We start from the raw sequence: 25,305 nt of genomic DNA on the forward strand, positions 1-25,305 counted from the left end.
TACGATTATGTATACTAAAAAATAATCATTATTGCCAACAAGGTAAAAGAAAACAAAAAGCCATATTACCCTTTTATACGTGGATAAGCAAAAAAATCTAAGTTATTTTGCAAAAAAATTAAATTTGTCCATAAATTATACCTATGTTATTAAAAATATTAAATTTCATCATTCTATTTAAATTTATATCTATTTATTATTAAAAATTAAATAAAATTACCATTTATTAAAATTTTAGAGTGAGAACTGCAATTTGCTTTGTCTATTTGTCTTTAATTTGATTTATTTATACTTTAATAATAATTATAGATATATTTGGATAAAATATATTTATTAAAATATGGTATTTTTTTAGTCATATTATATAATTCAAGTGCAGGTTTTTGTTTTTGCCAATTTTTTTATATAAAAAGGTAATTTATAGAATAGTTTCTAAAGTTTAATAAAATCTATAATTTAGTCCTTAAGATTTCATTTTGTTAACAAAATAATTTTTTGTTAAATTTATTATTAAAATATAACAATTTAATCCTTTTAATTTTAATAATTTATACAGTTTAATCTTTATAATTTACTATTTATAACAATTTAGTCATTTTAATTTGAGTTGACTTCTTTAATTAATAGTTGACTAATGGTAAATTTAATAGAAAAATTATTTTATTGATGAAATAAAAATTTAAGAACTAAATTATTTTGCTTGTAATTGCTAGAAAAATGTTTTCACTCCAAGCACTTCAATTGGACTAAATTCTCATTTCATGGATTTTGCTGGTAAGTCTAATCTTATTAAAACTTCTTATGCAAAACTATATAATGACACTAGCTAGAGTTTAGACACTAGAGCCACTAATCATATGTGTTTAGACAAAACCTTGTTTCTTTATTTACAAATTTTATACAAACATGTCTCTGTTTTCTTTCCTGATGGGACTACAACACAAATATCACATTCTGGCAATCTTAATCTGTTTGATATAATCATACTTGATAATGTGTTGTATGCTCCACAATTTCATTACAACCTCATATATGTTAGGCAATTAGTGAATAATTGTGCTTATTGTGTTGTTCAAGCTCAATCAAATGAGTTTTTCTCATACTGAGATTAGTTACTGTTTGCATCAGATCATAAATACTACTTCTGCTTTAAATACTCTTGTAAATACTACGCTTTCTGTGATTGATTTTAATAAAGGAAGTTTTATCCTTTGGACAAATATCTGGATATTCTATGTCTATTATCGACTTTCATGATAGATTAGGTAATGCATTTATTGGAAAACTCAAACACATTAAGGATGTTACCATTAGTGATAATACTATAATATGTTGCCCTGTTTGTCCCTTGGCGAAACAGTCCAAATTGCCCTTTCTCAAAAGTCACACTATTGCTTCATAGCCTTTTGACCTAATCAATATAGACATATGGAGACCTTATAAAACTACCTCTATCATTAGTGCTAGATAGTTTCTTACCATTGTGGATAATTCCAGAGCAGTATGGACATTCATGATGCACCTTAAAGGTCAAACTTTCAATTTGATCAAGTATTTCATCAATATGGTAGAAACTCAATTTAATATTATCATTAAGAACTGTTGAATCTAAGTGTTCTAATCCTTATTTTGATGACTAATAAATAATTAGTGTGCTACTAATTATCTTTAGAAGTATTTATGTGAACTTATAGGTCCTTAATTTAAATGAATAGAATTGGTTTATTTTCAAGAATAAAGAGTGTCAAAATTGGAAGCATACTACAACAAAGGGACAAAAATGTAATTTTTAGTTTATGCATTGTGAATTTTAATTAATTAAGTGTGTTGACTCAATTTTTTTTTTAATTCTAAAACTTATAAATATGGCCAATATTTAAGTAATTATTTTTGAAGACCAAAATGAAATTTGACGTATGGAGCCTTTGTGGAGATATTTTTCTATCAAATAAGAGATTTCAAATTATAAGTTACAAAAATTCAAATAGAATAAAAATTGAAAGTTTATAATTTAAGTTTTTGCTCTATAACTCTTTGAGAGACAAAATGAAATTTTTTAAATGGAGTGCTTTCAAATTATTTTTTATCAAACTAAAAGATCTTAAAATATAGGTTACAAATATTCAAACGGATTGAAAATCAGAATTTTATAGTCTAAATTGTGAATTTTTAAAAATTTAATATTTATGTACCTCTAAAGTCAATGTTAGGCTTCCAAAAGTAGAGAAACAGAGGCAAAACTCTCAAATATTTAGCCGTTGAGCATTGAGACTTTAGCTACCGAAAATCTGTTTTCAAGAAGTTATGTTTTCACTTCCAAAGGTTCGGCCACTGAACTTGGATTTTTTTTAACACGAAATAACATTTATTTTAGTACACAAATAGCTATATTTGTATTTAATGCATCTCCAACGGCTATATTTATATTATAACTATAAATATAATGTGTTTTTTATCTGAAAAAAATTATATCAACCATTTAAGCACACATTAATTGATATTCAAGTTTTTCACACTCTTTCTCTCTCTAAAACTTGAGCCATATCAGCATTAATTTCTTGAAAGTTTACTTTGAATTGTAATTAGTTTGTATTTTGAGATTGAGTGAAGGTAGTTGAGTGAATTAATTGTAGTGGGTGTGATTTTGAGCAAATGATTACTCTTGTGAAAAAAAGAGAATAGTAAAGAGCAAGGATTTTGCTCTAGAATTGTAAGGAGTTTTAATCTTCACCCAAAGAAGATTTTATGGTGGAGTTGAATTCTGAAGGAGAGCCTTGAGGAGAGGACATAGGTTTGGGATGACTGAACCTCTATAAATCCTTGTGTTTATTATCACTCTTCCTTCCTTATTCTTTTTTTATTTGTGTTTTTAGTCTTCAATTTTTTATAAACCCAATTCACCGCTCTTAGGTTGCTTAAAGGGACAACAAATAGTATCATAGCTAGTCTTCTTTTCTTGAAAATGTAATCATCTTGGAGTAAAGATCAAACGGCAACACTCAATGCTCAAGAAAGTCAATCGGTTGTGAGACCATCCTTCTTTGATGGGAATGACTTTTTATATTGGAAAAATAGAATTTACTATTTTCTCAAATCGAAAGGAGTTGATTTACAGGATATTATAGAAAATGGTTCTTTCTTTCCAACAAAAGTGGTTGAGAGAAAGTAAGAGCAAAAACCTAAGAGTGAATGGAGTGAATTAGAGAAGAGAAGGGTAGCCCTTAATGACAAAGTCATTCACATTTTGTTTTGTGCTCTTAGTAGAAGTGAGTACAAAAAAGTGTATGAAGTCTATAGCCAAGGAGATTTGGGATACTTTGGTTGACACTCATGAAGGTACTAATCAAGTCAAAGAAAACAAGATGGAATCCCTTATCTACCAATATGAGTTGTTCAAAATGAAATTCGATGAAACTATTAGCTAAATGTGTAATAGGTTCATTGAGATCATTGGAAGAATGAAATCTCTTGGGAAGACATTCACAAATGAGAAATTAGTAAAGAAAATTCTTAGATATCTGCCTAAAAAATGGCTATCAAAGGTGACCTCCTTAAAGGATGCTAAGGACTTGATAAGATACAATTTGATGAACTTTTGGGGAATCTCATTGATTATGAGATGATTCTAGAGAGAGAGTAAGTGGAGAAATCTAGCAAACTAGAAAAGAATATTGCTCTAAGGGTGTTATTCGAAGACACTAGTGAGGAAGAAGAAGAGCTAAATGATAAAGAATTAACCTTGGTGACCAGGAGGATAAGAAAGTTGCTCTTTTAAAATAAAAGGTTCATCCCAAAGAAGAGTTTTAGAAAGGAGAAAGGAGAATTAAGCAAGAAGGATGTTGAGCATATTGCCCTTTCTATTCCTGTTACTGATATAGAATTTACTGATTCTGTATTACACAAACTTATGCTACTGTACCCAGTCTCAATGAGCCTTCTTTTCCTAGAAGATCTAAAAAAATAGACAGCCTTCAACTTGGATGCAAGACTACACTAATCTTTTCCCCACATCCTCCCTTTCCTTTTGTCCATCCTACAGCTCTTACATTTGCAATGTGAACAAAGTTCATGAGCCTTGCACATATGCACAAGCATCCAAGGATGTTCAATGGGTTAAGGCCATGGAATAAGAGATAAAAGTCTTGGAAAATAACAATAACTGGACCCTTACTGATTTACCCAAGAACGAAAAGGTTATAGGCTGCAAGTGGGTATGTGAAATTTAAACCCACTAGTGAGGTAGAGATACAAAGCATATTTAGTTGCAAAAGGTTTCAATCAAATAGAGGGTTTGGACTATAAAGATATATTTTTTCCTGTGGCTAAGCTTATGACAGTGAGAATCTTCATTGCTTTAGCCACTTCTAAATAATGACCCATCTTTCAGTTAGACATAAATAATGCCTTTTTACGCCTTCTTACATAGACATTTAAATGAAGAGGTATATTTTATACCTCTTCAGGGTTATCATAAGGCCCAGCTTGGGGAAGTTTGTTTACTTCAAAGGTCCCTATATGGGCTCAAACAAACATCTAGCCAGTGGAATATTGAGTTTACTACCTTCCTTAAAACTTTGGGCTTTACACAATCCTCTCATGATTATTGCCTTTTTATTCAACACACTGTTACTTTGTTTCTAGCTCTATTGGTATATGTTGATGAGGTAATCCTAGTGGGAACTCTATTGATGCAATTAATGAATGCAAATATGCATTGTATTCTAAATTCACTATCAAAGATTTGGGACCTTTGAAATTTTTCTTAGGCCTTAAGGTTGCCAGATCCTCACAGGGCACTATTCTAAGTCAAACAAAGTTCATTTCAGATTTCTTAAAGATGCAGGCATGTTCCCTTATAAACCAACATCATCTCCTTTACCGTAGGGTTTACATCTGACTCCTGATTCAAGAGAGCTTCTGAGCGAACCTGATATAAATAGGAGGCTACTTGGAAGGCTTCTTCACATAAATTTAACTAGCCCGATATATATTTTGCAGTACAGTATCTCAGCCAATTTATGAGCATGCCTAGAAAGCCTCAGTGGGAGGCTGCTTTACATCTACTTAGATATCTTAAAGGCTCTTTGCATTAGGGATTATATTTTCGTATTACTAATTTATCTCTCATTGCTTATTGTGATTCAAATTAGGCATTTTGCTTAAATTCTCGGAAGTCCTTATCTGGTTACTACATCTTTTTGGGGCCTTGCCTTATACCTTAGAAAACAATGAAACAGACTACAATTTCTAAATCATCTGCTGAGATAGAGTATCGGGCCATGGCTAACACTGTTTGTGAGTTGTGAGCTTCTTTGAATTAGATTTATTCTTGAAGACTTGCAGGTTTCAGTTGCTCTGTCTATCCGTCTTTGTTGCGACAACAAGGCAGTACTTCACATTCTTGCTAACCCAATGTTCTATGAGTGTACCAAGTATATCGAGATCCATTACCATATCGTGCGAGATCAGTTCCTACAAGGATTCATTTTTCTTAGCCATCTTCCCACACAAGAGTAATTGGCAAATCTCTTTACCAAACCTTTGCCCACTTTTCGTCATAGTTCTTTGTCTAACAAGTTGAATCTACTCTCTTTAACTGCTTCAACTTGAGGAAGGGGTGTTGAGTTTACTGTTATATAATAATATGAGTGTACTGCTATAAAATAGTTGTGTAATATATAATAATTTTAAAAATTAAAATATAATTATAAACTCGTGACGATAAGAGGTACGTGACTTGTTAATGCATATATCCGCACTAGTTTTGCCTTCAAACATTGCAACGTTGCTTTTTTCTTCTTAATAAAACAAGAAAATGTTTATTTTCTCTCTTTGATCATTTACTTTGGTCGAGAATATTTTCTAACAAAATAATTTATTTTTTATTATTTAATTTTAATTTAAAAATAAAATATATTAATAAATTTATAAATAAAGATATTAATAAGATTTTTAAATATAAAAAATTACTTTTTAAAAAAAAATAAAAAATATTTTCTTTAAAATAACTTAATTTTTTCTTTAATTAGAAAAATATTTTATGTTAACTATTTTTTTAAGTGTTCCAAACATTAAAAAATGTGAAAAATATTTTTTTATAAAATATTTTTCATAAATAATATTTTTCAAAATATAACTTATTTTTCATTGTTTAATTTAAATTTAAAAATAAAATATATTAACAAATTTATAAGTAAAAGTGTTAATAATATTTTCAAAATTCAGAAAATGATTTTCTCTCGTGAGAAGAGTAAATCAATTTTTTTCAAATGTCTTAATTTTTTAATCAGAAAAATATTTACCATTAAATAATTTTTTGGAGTATCTAAACGTTAAATTAAATGAAAAATATATTCCAATGGAGACTTAATCTTAAATGTTAATTTAAAAAAAAATTGTGATACCATTCGACTTTCGTTGTATCAACATTTGGATAGTTTAATCAATTAAATGAAATTTAATTCCCAGATATATAAAACAAATTGGAAAGTAATAAAAAAAAATTGGAGCAATTGACTTGAAAATTAAATAATTTTACTACCCATGAAAAGAAATTATCAAATATGCCGTTAACATATGACAAGAGTCCATCAACATAGGTGAACAATGAATATTTTTAGAAATTAAACAAGAAATATATATAGTTATTATGTTTGGCCAGCAAAAATCCATGACCTTATTAGCTAGGCATTTTCATTTTCCCAATTCCAACTTCAACTTTTAAAAATATTTATTCTTGCAACTATGTGATAAACAACTATCCAAAAAGACAAGTTTAGATTCATAGGTTTCATCACCCAAAGAATTTCCAAGAAACATAAGTGTTTATACACATCATTTAACCTTCTTAACTTTCCTAACCCTGCTTAGCTATATAAAGGGAAAGAAAGAAACACATAAGAAATCACTGTGAAGCATAAAAAATTAGAAAAGCATAAAGAGTGTTTATAAGAGATAATCAAGAAAATGGCTCTTCACAAGACTCTTTTGACCATTATCGCCATCAGTTTTGCCTGCTCTCTTCTGTTGGCTGTAGCTGTTCAAGCGCAAGTGGGAACTCCTGGGCTTCAACCAGCACCTTCACCTACTCCTCTTCCTTCTCCACCCACCACTCTTCCTCCGCCTCCTCCGCCTCCTTCTACTCCTACTACTCCTACTCCTTCTCCGGCCACTAATGCAAGTTCTCTCACTTCTTTCCCATCCAAGTTCATGGGACTTGTGGGTCTTGTTGTTTCTTTCTTTCTCCTTAAATTGTTGCCTTGATCCTTTGCATTTAGTTTCTCTTCTGTGTTTTGTGTCTTTCTTTGTAGTATTTTGGAATAATGATCAATGTGTTTTGTGTCTTTCTTTGTAGTATTTTGTAATAATGATCCATGATCATGAGCTCTAACCTCATTTCTTTAAAAAAAAATTGTCTTTTCTTTTGTTACTTAAATAAATTTGAGTTGATTTTAATATTTGTTGTATTGCATTATTGTAATAAAATTATTTTGTTTTATTAATTGTCTTTGCTTGAGCATATATGATTAATATGTAAAAGCATATTGGATATTTTTCTTTCTTAGATTATGTTTATATTTTCATGTGTGGATCAACCAATGACCTTGTAGATTTTTAAATTTATTTTACATTTATATATATATATATACCTTATTTCAGGCGTATGTCTCTAATTCAAACTTATAAAGTTATAACTTTGTGGATTCAATTTATTAGATCTAATCTTGACAACAAAAAAAATTTCAAGGGAATTTACGATTATGTATACTAAAAAATAATCATTATTGCCAACAAGGTAAAAGAAAACAAAAAGCCATATTACCCTTTTATACGTGGATAAGCAAAAAAATCTAAGTTATTTTGCAAAAAAATTAAATTTGTCCATAAATTATACCTATGTTATTAAAAATATTAAATTTCATCATTCTATTTAAATTTATATCTATTTATTATTAAAAATTAAATAAAATTACCATTTATTAAAATTTTAGAGTGAGAACTGCAATTTGCTTTGTCTATTTGTCTTTAATTTGATTTATTTATACTTTAATAATAATTATAGATATATTTGGATAAAATATATTTATTAAAATATGGTATTTTTTTAGTCATATTATATAATTCAAGTGCAGGTTTTTGTTTTTGCCAATTTTTTTATATAAAAAGGTAATTTATAGAATAGTTTCTAAAGTTTAATAAAATCTATAATTTAGTCCTTAAGATTTCATTTTGTTAACAAAATAATTTTTTGTTAAATTTATTATTAAAATATAACAATTTAATCCTTTTAATTTTAATAATTTATACAGTTTAATCTTTATAATTTACTATTTATAACAATTTAGTCATTTTAATTTGAGTTGACTTCTTTAATTAATAGTTGACTAATGGTAAATTTAATAGAAAAATTATTTTATTGATGAAATAAAAATTTAAGAACTAAATTATTTTGCTTGTAATTGCTAGAAAAATGTTTTCACTCCAAGCACTTCAATTGGACTAAATTCTCATTTCATGGATTTTGCTGGTAAGTCTAATCTTATTAAAACTTCTTATGCAAAACTATATAATGACACTAGCTAGAGTTTAGACACTAGAGCCACTAATCATATGTGTTTAGACAAAACCTTGTTTCTTTATTTACAAATTTTATACAAACATGTCTCTGTTTTCTTTCCTGATGGGACTACAACACAAATATCACATTCTGGCAACCTTAATCTATTTGACATATCATGCTTGATAATGTATTGTATGTTCCACAATTTCATTACAACCTCATATCTGTTAGGCAATTAGTGAATAGTTGTGCTTATTGTGTTGTGAATTGCTAGCAATACTGCATTATACAGAACCCTCTGAATAAAAGGGTGATGGTGGTAGGAAAGAAATACGGAGGCTTGTTCAAGCTCAATCAAACGAGTTTTCCTCATACTGAGATTAGTTACTGTTTGTATCAGATCATGAATACTACTTTTATTTTACATACTCTTGTAAATACCATGCTTCTTGTGACTGATTCTAATAAAGGAAGTTTCATATCCTCTGGATAAATATCTGGATGTTCTATGTCTATTATTGACTTTCATGATAGATTAGGTAATGCATCTATTGACAAACTCAAACATATTAAGGGTATTACCATTAGTGATAATACTATAATATGTTGCCCTGTTTATCCCTTGGCCAAACAGTCCAGATTGCCCTTTCCCAAAAGTCACACTATTGCTTCGTAGCCTTTTGACCTAATCAATATAAACATATGGGGACCTTACAAAACTACCTCTATCACTAGTATTAGATATTTTCTTACCATTGTGGATAATACCATAGCAGTATGGACATTTATAATGCACCTTAAAGGTCAAACTTTCAATCTGATCAAGCATTTCATCAATATGGTAGAAACTCAATTTAATACTACCATTAAGAACTGTTGGATCTAAGTGTTCTAATCCTTATTTTGATGACTAATAAACAATTGGTGTGCTACTAATTATCTTTAGAAGTATTTGTGTGAACTTGTAGGTCCATAATTTAAATAAATGGAATTGCTTTATTTTCAAGAATGAAAAGTGTCAAGATTAGAAGCATATTAGAAGCATACTACAAGAAAGGGACAAAAATATAATTTTTAGTTTATACATTGTGAATTTCAATTAATTATGTGTGTTGGCTCAAATTCTTTTTTTTTTTTTAATTCTAAAACTTATAAACATGGTCAATTTTTGAGTAATTATTTTTGAAGACCAAAATGAAATTTGACGTATGAAGCCTTTGTGAAGATATTTTTCTATCAAATAAGAGATTTCAAATGATAAGTTACAAAAATTTAAATATCATAAAAATTGAAAGTTTGTAACTTAAGTTTTTGCTCAATAACTCTTTGAGGGAGCAAAATGAAAATTTTCAAATAGAGTGCTTTGAAATTATTTTTTATCAAACTAAAAGATCTTAAAATATAGGTTACAAATATTCAAACGGATTGAAAAATCAGAATTTTATAGTCTAAATTATAAATTTTCAAATAATAAAATATTTTTGTATCTCTAAAATCAATGTTAGACTTCCAAAAGTAGAGAAAAAGAGGAAAAACTCTCAAATATTCGGTCGTCAAACATTGGGATTTTAGCCGCCGAAAAACTGTTTTCAAGAAGTTGTGCTTTCACTTCCAAAGGTTCGGCCGTCGAACTTGAATTTTTTTTAGCACAAAATAACATCTATTTCTATACACAAATGGCTATATTTGCATTTAATGCATCTCCAATGACTATATTTATGTTATAACTATAAATATAATGTGTTTTTTATCTGAAAAAAATTATAACAACTATCTAAGCACACATTAATTGAGATTCAAGGTTTTCACACTTTTTCTCTCTCTAAACCTTGAATCATAACATTAATTTCTTGAAAGTTTACTTTGAGTTGTAATTGGTTTGTGTTTGGAAATTGAGTGAAGGTTGTTGAGTGAATTAATTATAGTGGGTGTGATTTTGAGTAGAGGATTGCTCTTGTGAGAAAAAAGAGAATGGTAAAGAGCAAGGGTTTTGCTCTAGAATTATAAGAAATTATAATCTTCACCCAAATAAGATTTGATAGTGGAGTTGAACTCTGAAGGAGGGTCTTGAGGAGAGGAAGTAGGTTTGAGATAGCTGAACCTCTATAAATTTTTGTGTTTATTATCACTCTTCCTTCCTTATTCCTTTTTAATTTGTATTTTTAGCCTTCAATTTTTTATAAACCCAATTCACCCCTCCTTGGTTTGCTTCAAGGAACAACAAGTAGTATCATAGCTAGTCTTCTTTTCTTGAAGATTTAATCATCTTAGAGTAAAGATCAAATGGCAACACTCAATATTCAAGAAGGTTAATCGGTTGTGAGAACACTCTTCTTTGATAGGAATGATTTTATATATTAGAAAAATAGAATATACTATTTATTCAAATCGAAAGGAGTTGATTTACGGGATATTGTAGAAAATAGTCATTTCTTTTCAATAAAAGTGATAAAGAGAAAGCAAGAACAAAAACCTAAGAGTAAATGGAGTGAATTAGAGAAGAGAAGGGTAGCCCTTAATGACAAAATCATTCACATTTTTTTGTGCTCTTAGTAGAAGTGAGTACAACAAAGTACGTATAAAGTCTATAGCCAAGGAGATTTGGGATGCTTTAGTTGTCACTCATGAAGGTACCAATCAAGTCAAAGAAAATAAGATGGAATCCTTCATCTACCAATATGAGTTATTCAAAATAAAATTCGATGAAACTATTAGCTAAATGTGTAATAAGTTCATTGAGATCATTGGAAGAATGAAATCTCTTGGGAAGACATTCACAAATGAGAAATTGATGAAGAAAATTCTTAGATGTCTAGCTAAGGAATGGCTACCAAATGTGATCTCTTTAAAGGATGCTAAGGACTTGATAAGGTACAATTTGATGAACTTTTGGGGAATCTCATTGATTATGAGATGACTCTAGAGAGAGAGCAAGTGGAGGAATCTAGCAAAATAAAAAAGAACATTGCTCTAAGGGTATCCTTTGAAGACACTAGTGAGGAAGAAGAAGAGCTAAATGATGAAGAATTAGCCTTGGTGACTAGAATGATAAGAAAGTTGCTCTTTTAAAATAAAAGGTTCATCCCAAAGAAGAGTTTTAGAAAGGAGAAAGGTGAATCAAGCAAGAAGGATGTTGAGCATATTGCCCTTTCCATTCCTGTTACTAATATAGAATTCACTGAATTTGTATTACACACACCTAATCCTACTGTACCCAGCCTCAATGAGCTTTTTTTCCCTAAAAGATCTCAGAAATATAGATAGCCTCCAACTTGGATGCAAGACTATGCTAATCTTGTGCCCACATCCTCTCTTTCCTTTTGTCCATCCTACAACTCTTACATTTGCAATGTGAACAAAGTTCATGAGCCTTGCACATATGCACAAGCATCCAAGGATGTTAAATGGGTTAAGGCCATGGAACAAGAGCTACAAGCCTTGGAAAATAACAATACCTAGACCCTTATTGATTTACCGAAGAACGAAAAGGCTATAGGCTGCAAGTGGGTATGTGAAATTTAAACCCACTAGTGAGGTAGAGATACAAAGCATATTTAATTGCAAAAGGTTTCAATCAAATAGAGGTTTGGGCTATAAAGATATATTCTTTCCTGTGGCTAAGCTTATGACAGTGAGAATCTTCATTACTTTAGCCACTTCTAAATAATAACCCATCTTTCACTTAGACATAAATAATGCCTTTTTACATAAATATTTAAATGAAGAGATATATGATACCTCTTTAGGGTTATCACAAGGCCCAGCTTGGCGAAGTTTGTTTACTTCAAAGGTCCCTATATGGGCTCGAACAAGCATCTAGCCAGTGGAATATTGAGTTTACTATCTTCCTTAAAACTTTGGGCTTTACACAGTCCTCTCATGATTATTGTCTTTTTATTCAACACACTGGTACTTTATTTCTAGCTCTATTGGTATATGTTAATGATGTAATCCTAGTGGAAACTCTATTAATGCAATTAATGAATGCAAACATGCATTACACTCTAAATTCACTATCAAAGATTTGGGGCCTCTAAAATATTTCTTAGGCCTTAAGGTTGCCAGATCCTCACAGGACAGTATTCTAAGTCAAACAAAGTTCATTTCAGATGTTCTCAAAGATGCGGGCATGTTCCATTATAAGCCAACATCATCTCTTTTACCACAGGGTTTACATCTGACTCCTGATGTAATACCCGGCTAGACTCCAGTATCGGAATTCCTACCGTCCGGTGGAATCTCGAATGTCGAAAATCTCTAGAAGGGTAAAATCGTATTTTCATGAAATGTTTTTATGTATTTTATGGTTTTAAGTAAGAAAGAAATTGAGTTTTGAATGAAAAAGACCATGGAGGCATTTCCAGGTTCAGCCGCCGAACCTCAAGTTCGGCCGCCGAACGTGGGATAGTTTAGGGAGGCACATTAGGATTCCGAATGTGGCTCATGTTCGGCCGCCGAACCTCATGTTCGGCCGCCGAACCTCATGTTCGGCCGCCGAACATGCATGTGTTTCGGAGTCGCCTTCAACTTCCGAAGGTGGCCTAGCTTGCCACCTATAAAAGGACCCATAGTTGAAAATGGGCGAGCTTTCTCCCCTATTTTCGGCCAACGGTGAGTCCATGCCCTCCCATGGTTGGTTTTAATGTTCTTCCTTAAATCTTTCGAGTTTTAACAAGTTTTAACTTGGTTTTGAAGATTTTTGAAGCTTAGAGCAAGTTTTAGAGCTTGGAGGTCCAAGGAGCTAGATTTCTCCCATCTCCAAGTTAGGATCGTCCTTCCTCTCGATCTTCAAGAGGTAAGCCTAGATCCTACCTTTCTTGTATGTTTTAAACAAGTTTTATGAAGTTATGGGGTAGAAATACATGTGTAAGTTAGTTGTTTGTTGTCAGGGTAAATGTTGAGTTTATGGGTAATGTATGTTGTTTGAGTTGCTTTATGTGTTTGTGTTGGGGTTTAGGATAGTTTGAGACTCCTAAATGCTTATTTGCTTGTGTATGCTTGTTGTAGAATAGGTAAATGCATGTTTGAATGGTTTGGAAGGAAAAATGTGCATGTGGAGGCTGAGTTCTGCCCTTTGGAAGAACTCAAGTTCTGCAGCCGAAGGACTTTCAGCCGCCGAACCTGCCTGTGGATGTAATACCTTGCTAGACTTCGGTATCGAAATTCCTACCATCCGGTGGAATCTCGGATGTCGGAAACCTCTAGAAGGGTAAAACCATGTTTTCATAAAATGTTTTAATGTATTTTATGGTTTTAAGAAAGAAAGGAAATTGAGTTTTGAATGAAAAAGACCAAGGAGGCATTTCCAGGTTCGGCCGCCGAACCTCAAGTTCGGCCGCCGAACATTGGATAGTTTAGGGGGGCAAGTTAGGCTTCCGAAAGTTTCAAAGGTTCGGCCGCCGAACCTCATGTTCGGCCGCCGAACTTGCATGAGTTTTGGAGGCACTTTAGGCTGCCGAAAGGTGGTCTGGCAGCCCCTATAAAAGGGCTCCATGGCCGAAACAGGCGAGTTTTCTCCCCATTTTCAGCCACGATGAGTTCCTGCTCTCCCATGGTTGATCTTTGATGTTTTTCCTCCGATCTTTCATGTTTTAACAAACTTTATGTTGATTTGAAGATATTTGAACAAAAAGAGCAAGTTTTGAAGCTTGGAGACTAAAGAGATGAGATCTCTCCCATCTCCGAGCTAGGATCGTCTCTCCTCTCGTTCTTCAAGAGGTAAGAGTAGATCCATAGTTCATTTCATGTTTTAAGCAAGTTTTATGAAGTTTCTTGGGGTAGAAATGCATGTGTAGGTTTATGATGAGTTTTTGGTTAAATATGTGTTTATGAACAATGTATGTTGAATATGCATGTTTGATGTGTTTTGGTTGGGGGTTTAAGTTAGTTTGAGACCCCTATGTGCTTGTTGGCTTGAGTTTGCTTGTTGTAGAATAGGTAAATGCATGTTGAATGAGTTGGGAGGCTTTTGTGCATGTTGGAGCTGAGTTTTTGCCCTTTGGGAGAACTCAGGTTCGGCAGCCGAAGGCTCTTTCGGCCGCCGAACCTGCCTGTGGTAGCATGTATCGGCTGCCGAACCCTGCCCCCGAAAGAGGACTTTCTGCTCTGGAAGGGAGTTTCGGCCGCCGAAGGTGCCGCCGAACATGCATGAGTTTCGTCTCTGGAAGGAACCTTTGGCCACCGAAAGTGCCGCCGAAGGTGCATGACTTTCGTCTCTAGAGGGCCTTTCGGCCGCCGAACCTGCCGCCGAAAGTGTAATACCCGGCTAGATTCCGGCATCGGAATCCCTACCTTCCGGCGGAATCTTCGTTGGAATCTGGAATTCTGAAGATGCCAAAGGCTTCTAGAGGGGTAAAATGTGTTTTCTAAAATGTTTTCACATGATTTCATGGTTTTAAATGAAAATGAATTGAGTTTTGAAAAGAAAAGACCAAGGAGGCATTTGTCAGGTTCGGCCGCCGAAAGTGAAGTTCGGCCGCCGAACATGGGAATGCTTCGGGAGCGCCTTTGGCCTCCGAAAGTCTTGTTTGAACGAGCCAAGGTTCGGCCGCCGAACATGCATGAGTTTAGGGGGCACATTAGGCTGCCGAAGGTCTCTGACCAGGCCACCTATAAAGGGCCCTCAGATCGAAAATGGGCGAGTTTTCTCCCCATTCTCGAGCTCAGGTGAGTTTATACACTCCTTTGGCCGTTTTCATGTTTTTCTTCATCTCCTTCATGTTTTCATGAGTTTCATGGCTGTTTTGAAGAGTTTTCAAGCTTAGATCAAGTTTTGGAAGCTTGGAGACCCAAGGAGTTGGTTTCTCCCATCTCCAAGTTAGAGCTCGCACAAACCCTCGATCTTCAAGAGGTAAGTGTAGATCCTTGCTTTCCTTGTGTTTTAATGGAGTTTTAATGGGTAGATATGCATGTTTAGGTTTATGTGGGTTTGATGCCCAATGTATGATTATATGTGTTTATGTGATGATATGTTGTTAGTTTATGCTCCTTTATGCATGTGGGAGTGAGTATGCATGATGGGGAGAGAGTATGTGAGGATTTGGGTTGTTTTGATGGTTTTGGCCTATGTGGGTCATAAACTATCTAGGTATGTTTTGATGTTGTTTTTGGAGTTTAATCTAGTTGTTAAGCTCCTTTATGCATGGTTTTAGGTTTATGCATGTTTTGGTAAAGTTGGGTGCTTGTTTTGGGGTGTTTGGAAGGTTTGGGAGGCTTGAATGCATGTGAAGCTGAGTTCTGCCCTTCTGGGAAGAATTCAGGTTCGGCCGCCGAAAGTAGCTTCGGCCGCCGAACCTGCCTTTGGATGCATGGTTTGGCCGTCTAACCTTGCCCCCGAAAGTTGAGTTTTGGCTTGAAAGCAGACTTTCGGCCGCCGAAGGAAGGTTCGGCCGCCAAAAGTGCCTGACTTTCGTCTCTGGAGAGGGACTTTTGGCCGCCGAAGGTGCCGCCGAAAGTGCCCGAGTTTCGTCTCTGGAGGAGGATTCGACCGCCGAAGGTGCCGCCAAAAGTGCCCTGTCCAGCCTTTTCAAGGTTGTTTTCTATGCATGATTAAGTGATGTTTTAGAGGGTTTTTGGGGAGTTGTTTATGAGTTGTTTAGAGTGTGTTGGCACCTCATTCGAGTCCACCTGTGTAGGATCGGACCCGAGGGATCGAGGAGGCCATCAGTGTTAGCAGTTGCAGAGTTAGTCCAGCGTCTGCCAGAGGTGAGTAGAACTAAACTTAAATCTTTATTTTATGAAATCAAATGCCTAAAGCATGCTCATGCATCATGTTTATATGTAATAGGTTGATTGCACTAGTTACACGAATATGAAGCATTGCATTATTTACTGTTGTTGGAGATTGGACCAAGGACGACCCCACTAGCCCTAGACATGTTGTGAGACTTGGCCGGGCCAGGCATACATTTTCAGTTGTTGTAAGACCTGGCCGGGCCAGGCATACGAAGGTTGTGAGACCCGGCTGGGCCGGGCATACTGAGACTGGAAGGGATGTTTTGGGGTTGGGTCCAATCCGTGATATGATTTGTTTGTGCTATGACGCATTTCATGAAAGTATGTAATTAATGAACTGTTTTCTTTGTTTCTACTCACTAGCTTTTTAGCTCACCCCTCTCCCCTAACCCCAGTGTTGCAGGTTTGAAGAAGATCGGGAAGTCTCAAGAGTTAAGGTTATGGTTATGTAATAGATTAGTAAGCTTTTAGTGTGGACATGTATTAAGATTCGATATTCTTTTTGTTAAGATGTTATGTATTGTAAGAGTTATGTTTATGGATTAGAACTGTGCTTGGCCCTAAGACTTGGTTAGTCCCTTTTTAATGCATGATGTATGTAATGTTTTAGATGTTGAGTTATGTTTGAACTAATCTTGTGGCATGTGTTGTTTACCACACTAGTGTTTGATGAGGACCCTTGTAGAGGTCTTATGTTTGTGGTTTTGTTGCATGCACAGGTTAGGTTCTAGTTCCTTGGATGTGACTCCGGCTTGATGTATGTTGTGTTGACCCAGCTAGAGTTTTGATGAGGGCTCTAGTAGGGGGTTCTTGATGTTTTCAGTTATGTCGCATACAGGTCAGGCTCGGTTTGTACATCAGATGTTTGAATTTTTATGTTAAAGTTTCGATCATGTATGGGATTTGACCAGGAGATAGGAGGTATGTTTGGCTTGCTACGGGTCCCGGCGGCCTTAAGCCGATCTGGATCCTAGCGCCGGTGACGGTTCGGGCCATTACAGAGGGGTATCGGTTTCCGGGTCGTTACAGAAAGTGCCCTGTTCAGCCTTCTTTTGCATGATTTATGTGATTATTTTAAGGTGTTTTAGGGGGTTTTTGGGGAGTATTTTAGAGTCATGTTCATAGATGTTTGGTCCCTCATTTGAGTCCACCTGTGTAGGTTCAGACCCGAGGAACCGAGGACCTCAGCAGTGAGATAGCTGCTTCAGCCAGAGGTGAGTGGAATAAATCATTACGTTTTAAAGCAAATAAATAAATTTTGAGCATAATACATGCATCACGTATGCCATGAGATATACTAGGATTGTTTGCACTATAATTCATGAATATGTTGCATTACATAACTTGATGATGATGTGGATGGATGTTGAATGATCCTTTAATCCTCGTATGTTATGGTATGATGATGATACGGTATGGAAGACCAGTGAGGCCCATTCTACGCCCCTGGCACTATGTTAAGAGAAAGACCAGTGAGGCCCATTCTACGCCCCTGGCACTATGTTAAGAGAAAGACCAGTGAGGCCCATTCTACGCCCCTGGCACTATGGAATGTTATGCTATGTTATATTATGTTAAGAGAAAGACCAGTGAGGCCCATTCTACGCCACTGGCATGATTGGACTATGTAGAGGACTATTGGTGACAAGTCCATCCTTGATGTGATTTGTTTGTGATGTGTTGCACTTCATGAAAGCATGAAATTTAAATTGAATGTTTATTTATTCTGCTCACTGGACTTTATAGCTCACCCCTCTCCCTTAACCCCCAGATTTGCAGGTACAGGGTAGACCAGGAGGTCAGCTAGAGTAAAGTTGTGGTCATGTAATAGCTAGTGGTGGACATGATAAATATTGAAATGTAATGTATGGTTCAGTAATGTAATGATGTTATTGAGGATAGAATTGTGCTTGACCATAGTATGTTGTCAATCCCTTTTTAGTACATGATCTTAAATGTTTAATGACGATTATGTAATCCAAGCTTAATGTATGTTATGTTACCCCACTGGAGTATTTGATGAGGACTCCAGTGAGAGGTTTTATGTTATGGTTTGTGCATGCACAGGTTAAGCTTGGTGAAAGAATGAATGAAAGAATGAAAGAAAGAATGAATGAATGATTAATTGAGAAAGTTTTAATATTTTTATGTAATTGTTGATCATGTATGGGATTAAACAGGTATTCAGGATGAATGTTTGGCTTGCTACGGGTCCCGGCGGCCTTAAGCTGATCTGGATCCTAGCGCCGGTAGCGGTCCGGTTTCTGGGTCGTTACAGTGGAGGCAAGCCTTTGGCTGACGAACCCTGCCCTCGAAAGCAGGACTTTCGGCTCTAGAAGGGAGTTTCGGCCGCCGAACATGCATGAGTTTCGTCTCTAGAAGGGACTTTCGGCCGCCGAAGGTGCCGCCGAAAGTGACTGAGTTTCAGCTTTGGAGGGACTTTCGGCCCCCGAACCTGCCGCTAAAGGTGTCCTGTTCAGCCTTCTTTTGTATGTTTTTCTATGATTATTTTAAGGTGTTTTATGGGGTTTTTTGGGAGTAGTTTAGAGTTATGTTCATGTATGTTTGGTCCCTCATCTAAGTCCACCTGTGTAGGTTTAGACCCGAGAAACCGAGGACCCCAGCAGTGAGATAGCTGCTTCAGTGTCTTGTCAGAGCTAGCCTGAGGTGAGTAGAATGACTCTTTATGTTTCAAAGCAAATAATGAAAGTTTTAGCATGATTCACGCATCATGAATGCCATGAGATATATTAGGTTGTTGCATTAGAATTCACGAATATGTTGCATTGCATATTATGTTGTTGATGTGGATGAACATTGAGTGATCCATTAGCCCTTGTATGGTATGATATGATATGATGATGACACGGTATGGAAGTCCAGGAAGACCCATTCTAAATCCCTGGTACTATGTAAAAGAAAGTCCAAGAAGACCCATTCTACGTCCCTGGCACTTTGAAATGTTATGATATGTTATGTAAGAGAAAGACCAGGACCCATTCTACGTTCTGGCACTAATGGAAATGTAGAGGGCTATTGGTGACAAGTTCATCCTTAAGGTGATTTGTCTGTGATGTGATGCATTTCATGAGCATGAACTTTAAATATAATGTTTTATTATTCTGCTCACTGGGCTCTAGTAGCTCACCCCATTCCCTTAATCCCCCAGGTTTGCAGGTACGGGCTAGATCAGGAAGTCAGCAAGAGTAAAGTAATGTCTTATGTAATAGTTAGATGTGGACATGAATATAATGTAATGTAAAGTATGGTACAGTAATGTAATGTAATGATGATTATTGAGGTTTAGAGTTGTGCTTGACCCTAGTATATTGGTTAGTTCCTTTTGCACATGATCTGTAAAATGTTTTATTGATGTTTTATGTAAACCAAGTTTATGTATGATATGTTACCCCATTGGAACATTTGATGAGGGCTCCAGTGTGGGGTTTTATAGTTATGAGTTGTGCATGCGCAGGTTGAGCTTGGTTAATGAAAGAGAAAGTTTAAAGTTTTATGTATATGTTTGATCATGTATGGGATTTAACAGGTATACAGGATGTATGTTAGGCTTGCTATGGGTCCCAGCGGCCTTAAGCCGATCTGGATCCTAGCGCCGGTAGCGGTCCGGTTTCCGGGTCGTTACACCTGATTCAAGAGAGCTTCTGAGTGAACCTGATATGAACAGGAGGCTACTTGGAAGGCTTCTTTACATAAATGTAACTAGGCCTGATATATGTTATACGATACAACATCTCAGCCAATTTATAAGCATGCTTAAAGCCTCAGTGGGAGGCTGATGTACATCTACTTAGATATCTTAAAGGCTCTTTACATCTGGGATTATATTTTCCTATCACTAATGTTTTATCTCTCATTGCTTATTGTGATTCGGATTGAGTATTTTGCTTAAATTCTCAGAAGTTCTTATCTGGTTACTGCATATTTCTGGGGCCTCGTCTTATATCTTGAAAAACAAAGAAACATACTGCAGTTTCTAAATCATCTACTGAGACAGAATATTGGGTCATGGCTAACACTGTTTGTGAGCTTCTTTGGATTAGCTATATTCTTAAAGACTTGTATGTTTCAGTTGCTCTGCCTATCCCTCTTTATTATAACAGCAAAGTAGTATTTCACATTGTTGCTAACCCAGTGTTTTATAAATGCACCAAGTATATCGAGATCCATTACCATATTGTGCGAGATTAGTTCCAATAAAGATTAATTTTTCCTAGCCATCATCCTATGCAGGAACAATTGACAGATCTCTTTACTAAAGTTTTGCTTGTTTTTCATCATAGCTCTTTGTCTAACAAGTTGAATCTACTCTATCTACCTGCTTCAACTTGAGGAAGGGTGTTGAGTTTACTATTATGTAATAATATGAGTTTATTCTATAAAATAGCTGTGTAATATGTAATAATTTTAAGAATTAAAATATAATTACAAAACTCTGTGGTGATAAGAGGCATGTGACTTGTTAGTGCATATCTCAGCACTAGTTTTGCCTTCAAACATTGTAACGTTACTTTTTTTTTCTTTTTAATAAAACAAGAAAATGTTTCTTTTTCTTTCTTTGATCATATATTTTCCATGGAGAATATTTTCTAATAAAATAATTTATTTTTTATTATTTAATTTTAATTTAAAAATAAAATATATTAATAAAATTTATAAATAGAGGTATTAATAAGATTTTTAAAATATAAAAATTACTTTTTTAAAAAAAATACAGGTCATTTTTCTTAAAATAATTTAATTTTTCTTTAATTAAAAAAATATTTTATGTTAACTAATTTTTTAAGTGTTCTAAACGTTAAAAAAAGTGAAAAATATTTTTTAATAAAATATTTTTCATCAACAATATTTTTCAAAACATAATTTATTTTCCATTGTTTAATTTAAATTTAAAAATAGAATATATTAACAAATTTATAAATAGAGGGTTAGTAAGATTTTTAAAATTAAAAAAAAAAAAGACTTTCTTTTTTTTAAAAGACTAATTTGATTTTCTTAAAATAAATTAATTTTTTAATTACAAAAATAATTTCCGTTAAATAATTTTTTTGAGTATTAATATATTCAAACAGAAACTTAATCTTAAATATTAATTTTATCTTCTACATTTTGATAATTTAATCAATTAAATGAAATTTAATTCCAACGTATATAAAATAAATTGAAAGTAATAAAAAATTTAGAGGAATTGACTTGAAAATTAAATAATGTTAATTACTACCCATGAAAAGAAATTGTCAAATATGCCGTTGACATAGGACAAGAGTCCATAAACATTGGTGAAAAATGAATATTTTTAGAAATTAAGCAAGAAATATATATAGTTATTATGTTTGGCCAGCAAAGACCCATGACCTTATTAGCTACGCATTTCATTTCATTTTCCCAATTCCAACTTCAAACTTTTAAAAATATTTATTCTTGCTACTATGTCATAAACAACTATCCAAAAAGACAAGTTTAGATTCATAGGTTTCATCACCCAAAGAATTTTCAAGAAAAATAAGTGTTTACACACATCATTTCACCTTCTTAACCCTCCTAACCCTGCTTACCTATATAAAGGGAAAGAAAGGAACACATAAGAAATCACTGTAAAACACAAAAAAAATTAAGAAAAGCATATAAAGAGTGTTTATAAGAGATAATCAAGAAAATGGCTCTTCACAAGACTCTTTTGACCATTATCGCCATCAGTTTTGCCTGCTCTCTTCTGTTGGCTGTAGCTGTTCAAGCGCAAGTGGGAACTCCTGGGCTTCAACCAGCACCTTCACCTACTCCTGTTCCTTCTCCACCCACCACTCTTCCTCCGCCTCCTCCGCCTCCTTCTACTCCTACTACTCCTACTCCTACTCCTTCTCCGGCCACTAATGCAAGTTCTCTCACTTCTTTCCCATCCAAGTTCATGGGACTTGTGGGTCTTGTTGTTTCTTTCTTTCTCCTTAAATTGTTGCCTTGATCCTTTGCATTTAGTTTCTCTTCTGTGTTTTGTGTCTTTCTTTGTAGTATTTTGGAATAATGATCAATGTGTTTTGTGTCTTTCTTTGTAGTATTTTGTAATAATGATCCATGATCATGAGCTCTAACCTCATTTCTTTTAAAAAAAATTGTCTTTTCTTTTGTTACTTAAATAATTTTGTGTTGATTTTAATGTTTGTTGTATTGCATTATTGTAATAAAATTATTTTGTTTTATTAATTGTCTTTGCTTGAGCATATATGATTAATATGTAATAGCATATTGAATATTTTTCTTTCTTAGATTATGTTTATATTTTCATGTGTGGATCACCTTGTAGATTTTTAAATTTATTTTGCATTTATATATATATATATACCTTATTTCAGCGTATGTCTCTAATTCAAACTTATAAAGTTATAACTTTGTGGATTCAATTTATTAGATCTAATCTTGACAACAAAAAAATTTCAAGGGAATTTACGATTATGTATACTAAAAAATAATCATTATTGCCAACAAGGGAAAAGAAAACAAAAAGCCATATTACCCTTTTATACGTGGATAAGCAAAAAAATCTAAGTTATTTTGCAAAAAAATTAAATTTGTCCATAAATTATACCTATGTTATTAAAAATATTAAATTTCATCATTCTATTTAAATCTATATCTATTTTTTATTAAAAATTAAATAAAATTACCATTTATTAAAATTTTTGAGCGAGAGCTGCAATTTACTTAGTCTATTTGTCTTTAATTTGATTTATTTATACTTTTAATAATAATTATAGATATATTTGGATAAAATATATTTATTAAAATATGGTATTTTTTTAGTCATATTATATAATTCAAGTGCAGGTTTTTGTTTTTGCCAATTTTTTTATATAAAAAGGTAATTTATAGAATAGTTTCTAAAGTTTAATAAAATCTATAATTTAGTCCTTAAGATTTCATTTTGTTAACAAAATAATTTTTTGTTAAATTTATTATTAAAATATAACAATTTAATCCTTTTAATTTTAATAATTTATAACAACTATTATAACAATTTAGTCATTTTAATTTGAGTTGACTTCTTTAATTAATAGTTGACAAATGGTAAATTTAATAGAAAAATTATTTTATTGATGAAATAAAAATTCAAGAACTAAATTATTTTGCTTGTAATTGCTACAAAAATGTTTTCACTCCAAGCACTTCAATTGGACTAAATTCTCATTTCATGGATTTTGCTAGTAAATCTAATTTTATCAAAATTTCTTATGCAAAACTATATAATGACACTAGCTAGATTTTAAACACTAGAGCCACTAATCATATGTGTTTAGACAAAATCTTGTTTCTTTCTTTACAACCTTTATACAAACATGTCTCTGTTTTCTTTCCTGATGGGACTACAACACAAATATCACATTCTGGCAACCTTAATCTATTTGACATATTATGCTTGATAATGTGTTGTATGTTCCACAATTTCATTACAACCTCATATCTGTTAGGCAGTTAGTGAATAGTTGTGCTTGTTGTGTTGTGAATTGCTAGCAATACTGCATTATACAGAACCCTCTGAATAAAAGGGTGATGGTTGTAGGAAAGAAATACGGAGGCTTGTTCAAGCTCAATCAAACGAGTTTTCCTCATACTGAGATTAGTTAATGTTTGCATCAGATCATGAATACTACTTTTGTTTTACATACTCTTTTAAATACCATGCTTCTTGTAACTAATTCTAATAAAAAAAGTTTCATATCCTCTGGATAAATATCTGGATGTTCTATGTCTATTATTGACTTTCATGATAGATTAGGTAATGCATCTATTGGCAAACTCAAACATATTAAGGGTATTACCATTAGTGATAATACTATAATATGTTGCCCTATTTATCCCTTGGCCAAACAGTCCAGATTGCTCTTTCCCAAAAGTCACACTATTGCTTCGTAGCCTTTTGACCTAATCAATATAAACATATGGGGACCTTACAAAACTACCTCTATCACTAGTATTAGATATTTTCTTACCATTTTGGATAATACCATAGCAGTATGGACATTCATGATGCACCTTAAAGGTCAAACTTTCAATCTGATCAAGTATTTCATCAATATGGTAGAAACTCAATTTAATACTACCATTAAGAACTGTTGGATCTAAGTGTTCTAATCCTTATTTTGATGACTAATAAACAATTGGTGTGCTACTAATTATCTTTAGAAGTATTTGTGTGAACTTGTAGGTCCCTAATTTAAATAAATAGAATTGCTTTATTTTCAAGAATGAAAAGTGCCAAGATTGGAAGCATACTACAAGAAAGGGACAAAAATATAATTTTTAGTTTATACATTGTGAATTTCAATTAATTATGTGTGTTGGCTCAAATTCTTTTTTTTTTTTAATTCTAAAACTTCTAAATATGGTCAATTTTTAAGTAATTATTTTTGAAGACCAAAATAAAATTTGACGTATGAAGCCTTTGTGAATATATTTTTCTATCAAATAAGAGATTTCAAATGATAAGTTACAAAAATTCAAATATCATAAAAATTGAAAGTTTGTAACTTAAGTTTTTGCTCAATAACTCTTTGAGGGAGCAAAATGAAAATTTTCAAATAGAGTGCTTTGAAATTATTTTTTATCAAACTAAAAGATCTTAAAATATAGGTTACAAATATTCAAACGGATTGAAAATTTGAAATTTTATAGTCTAAATTATAAATTTTCAAAAATTTAATAAAATATTTTTGTATCTCTAAAATCAATGTTAGACTTCCAAAAGTAGAGAAAAAGAGGAAAAACTCTCAAATATTCAGTCGTCGAATATTGGGACTTAACCGCCGAAAAACTATATTCAAGAAGTTGTGTTTTCACTTCCAAAGGTTCGGCCGCCGAACTTGAATTTTTTTTTAGCACAAAATAACATCTATTTCAATACACAAATTGCTATATTTGCATCTAATGCATCTTCAATGACTATATTTATGTTATAACTATAAATATAATGTGTTTTTTATCTGAAAAAAATTATAACAACT

The 25,305-nt window shown here is 33.0% G+C and overlaps 1 protein-coding gene across 1 annotated transcript; it reads left to right on the top strand.

Annotated features, from left to right (window-relative positions):
- Positions 1-21,968: 21,968 nt before the first annotated feature.
- Positions 21,969-22,271, top strand: LOC110604967 (classical arabinogalactan protein 4-like). Its single transcript, XM_021743245.1, has one exon. It carries the CDS (start codon positions 21,969-21,971, stop codon positions 22,269-22,271), a length of 303 nt encoding a protein of 100 aa, XP_021598937.1.
- The last annotated feature ends 3,034 nt before the right edge of the window (positions 22,272-25,305 follow it).

The sequence above is a fragment of the Manihot esculenta genome, chromosome 17 (assembly GCF_001659605.2).
Source record: "Manihot esculenta cultivar AM560-2 chromosome 17, M.esculenta_v8, whole genome shotgun sequence".
NCBI lineage: Eukaryota > Viridiplantae > Streptophyta > Magnoliopsida > Malpighiales > Euphorbiaceae > Manihot > Manihot esculenta.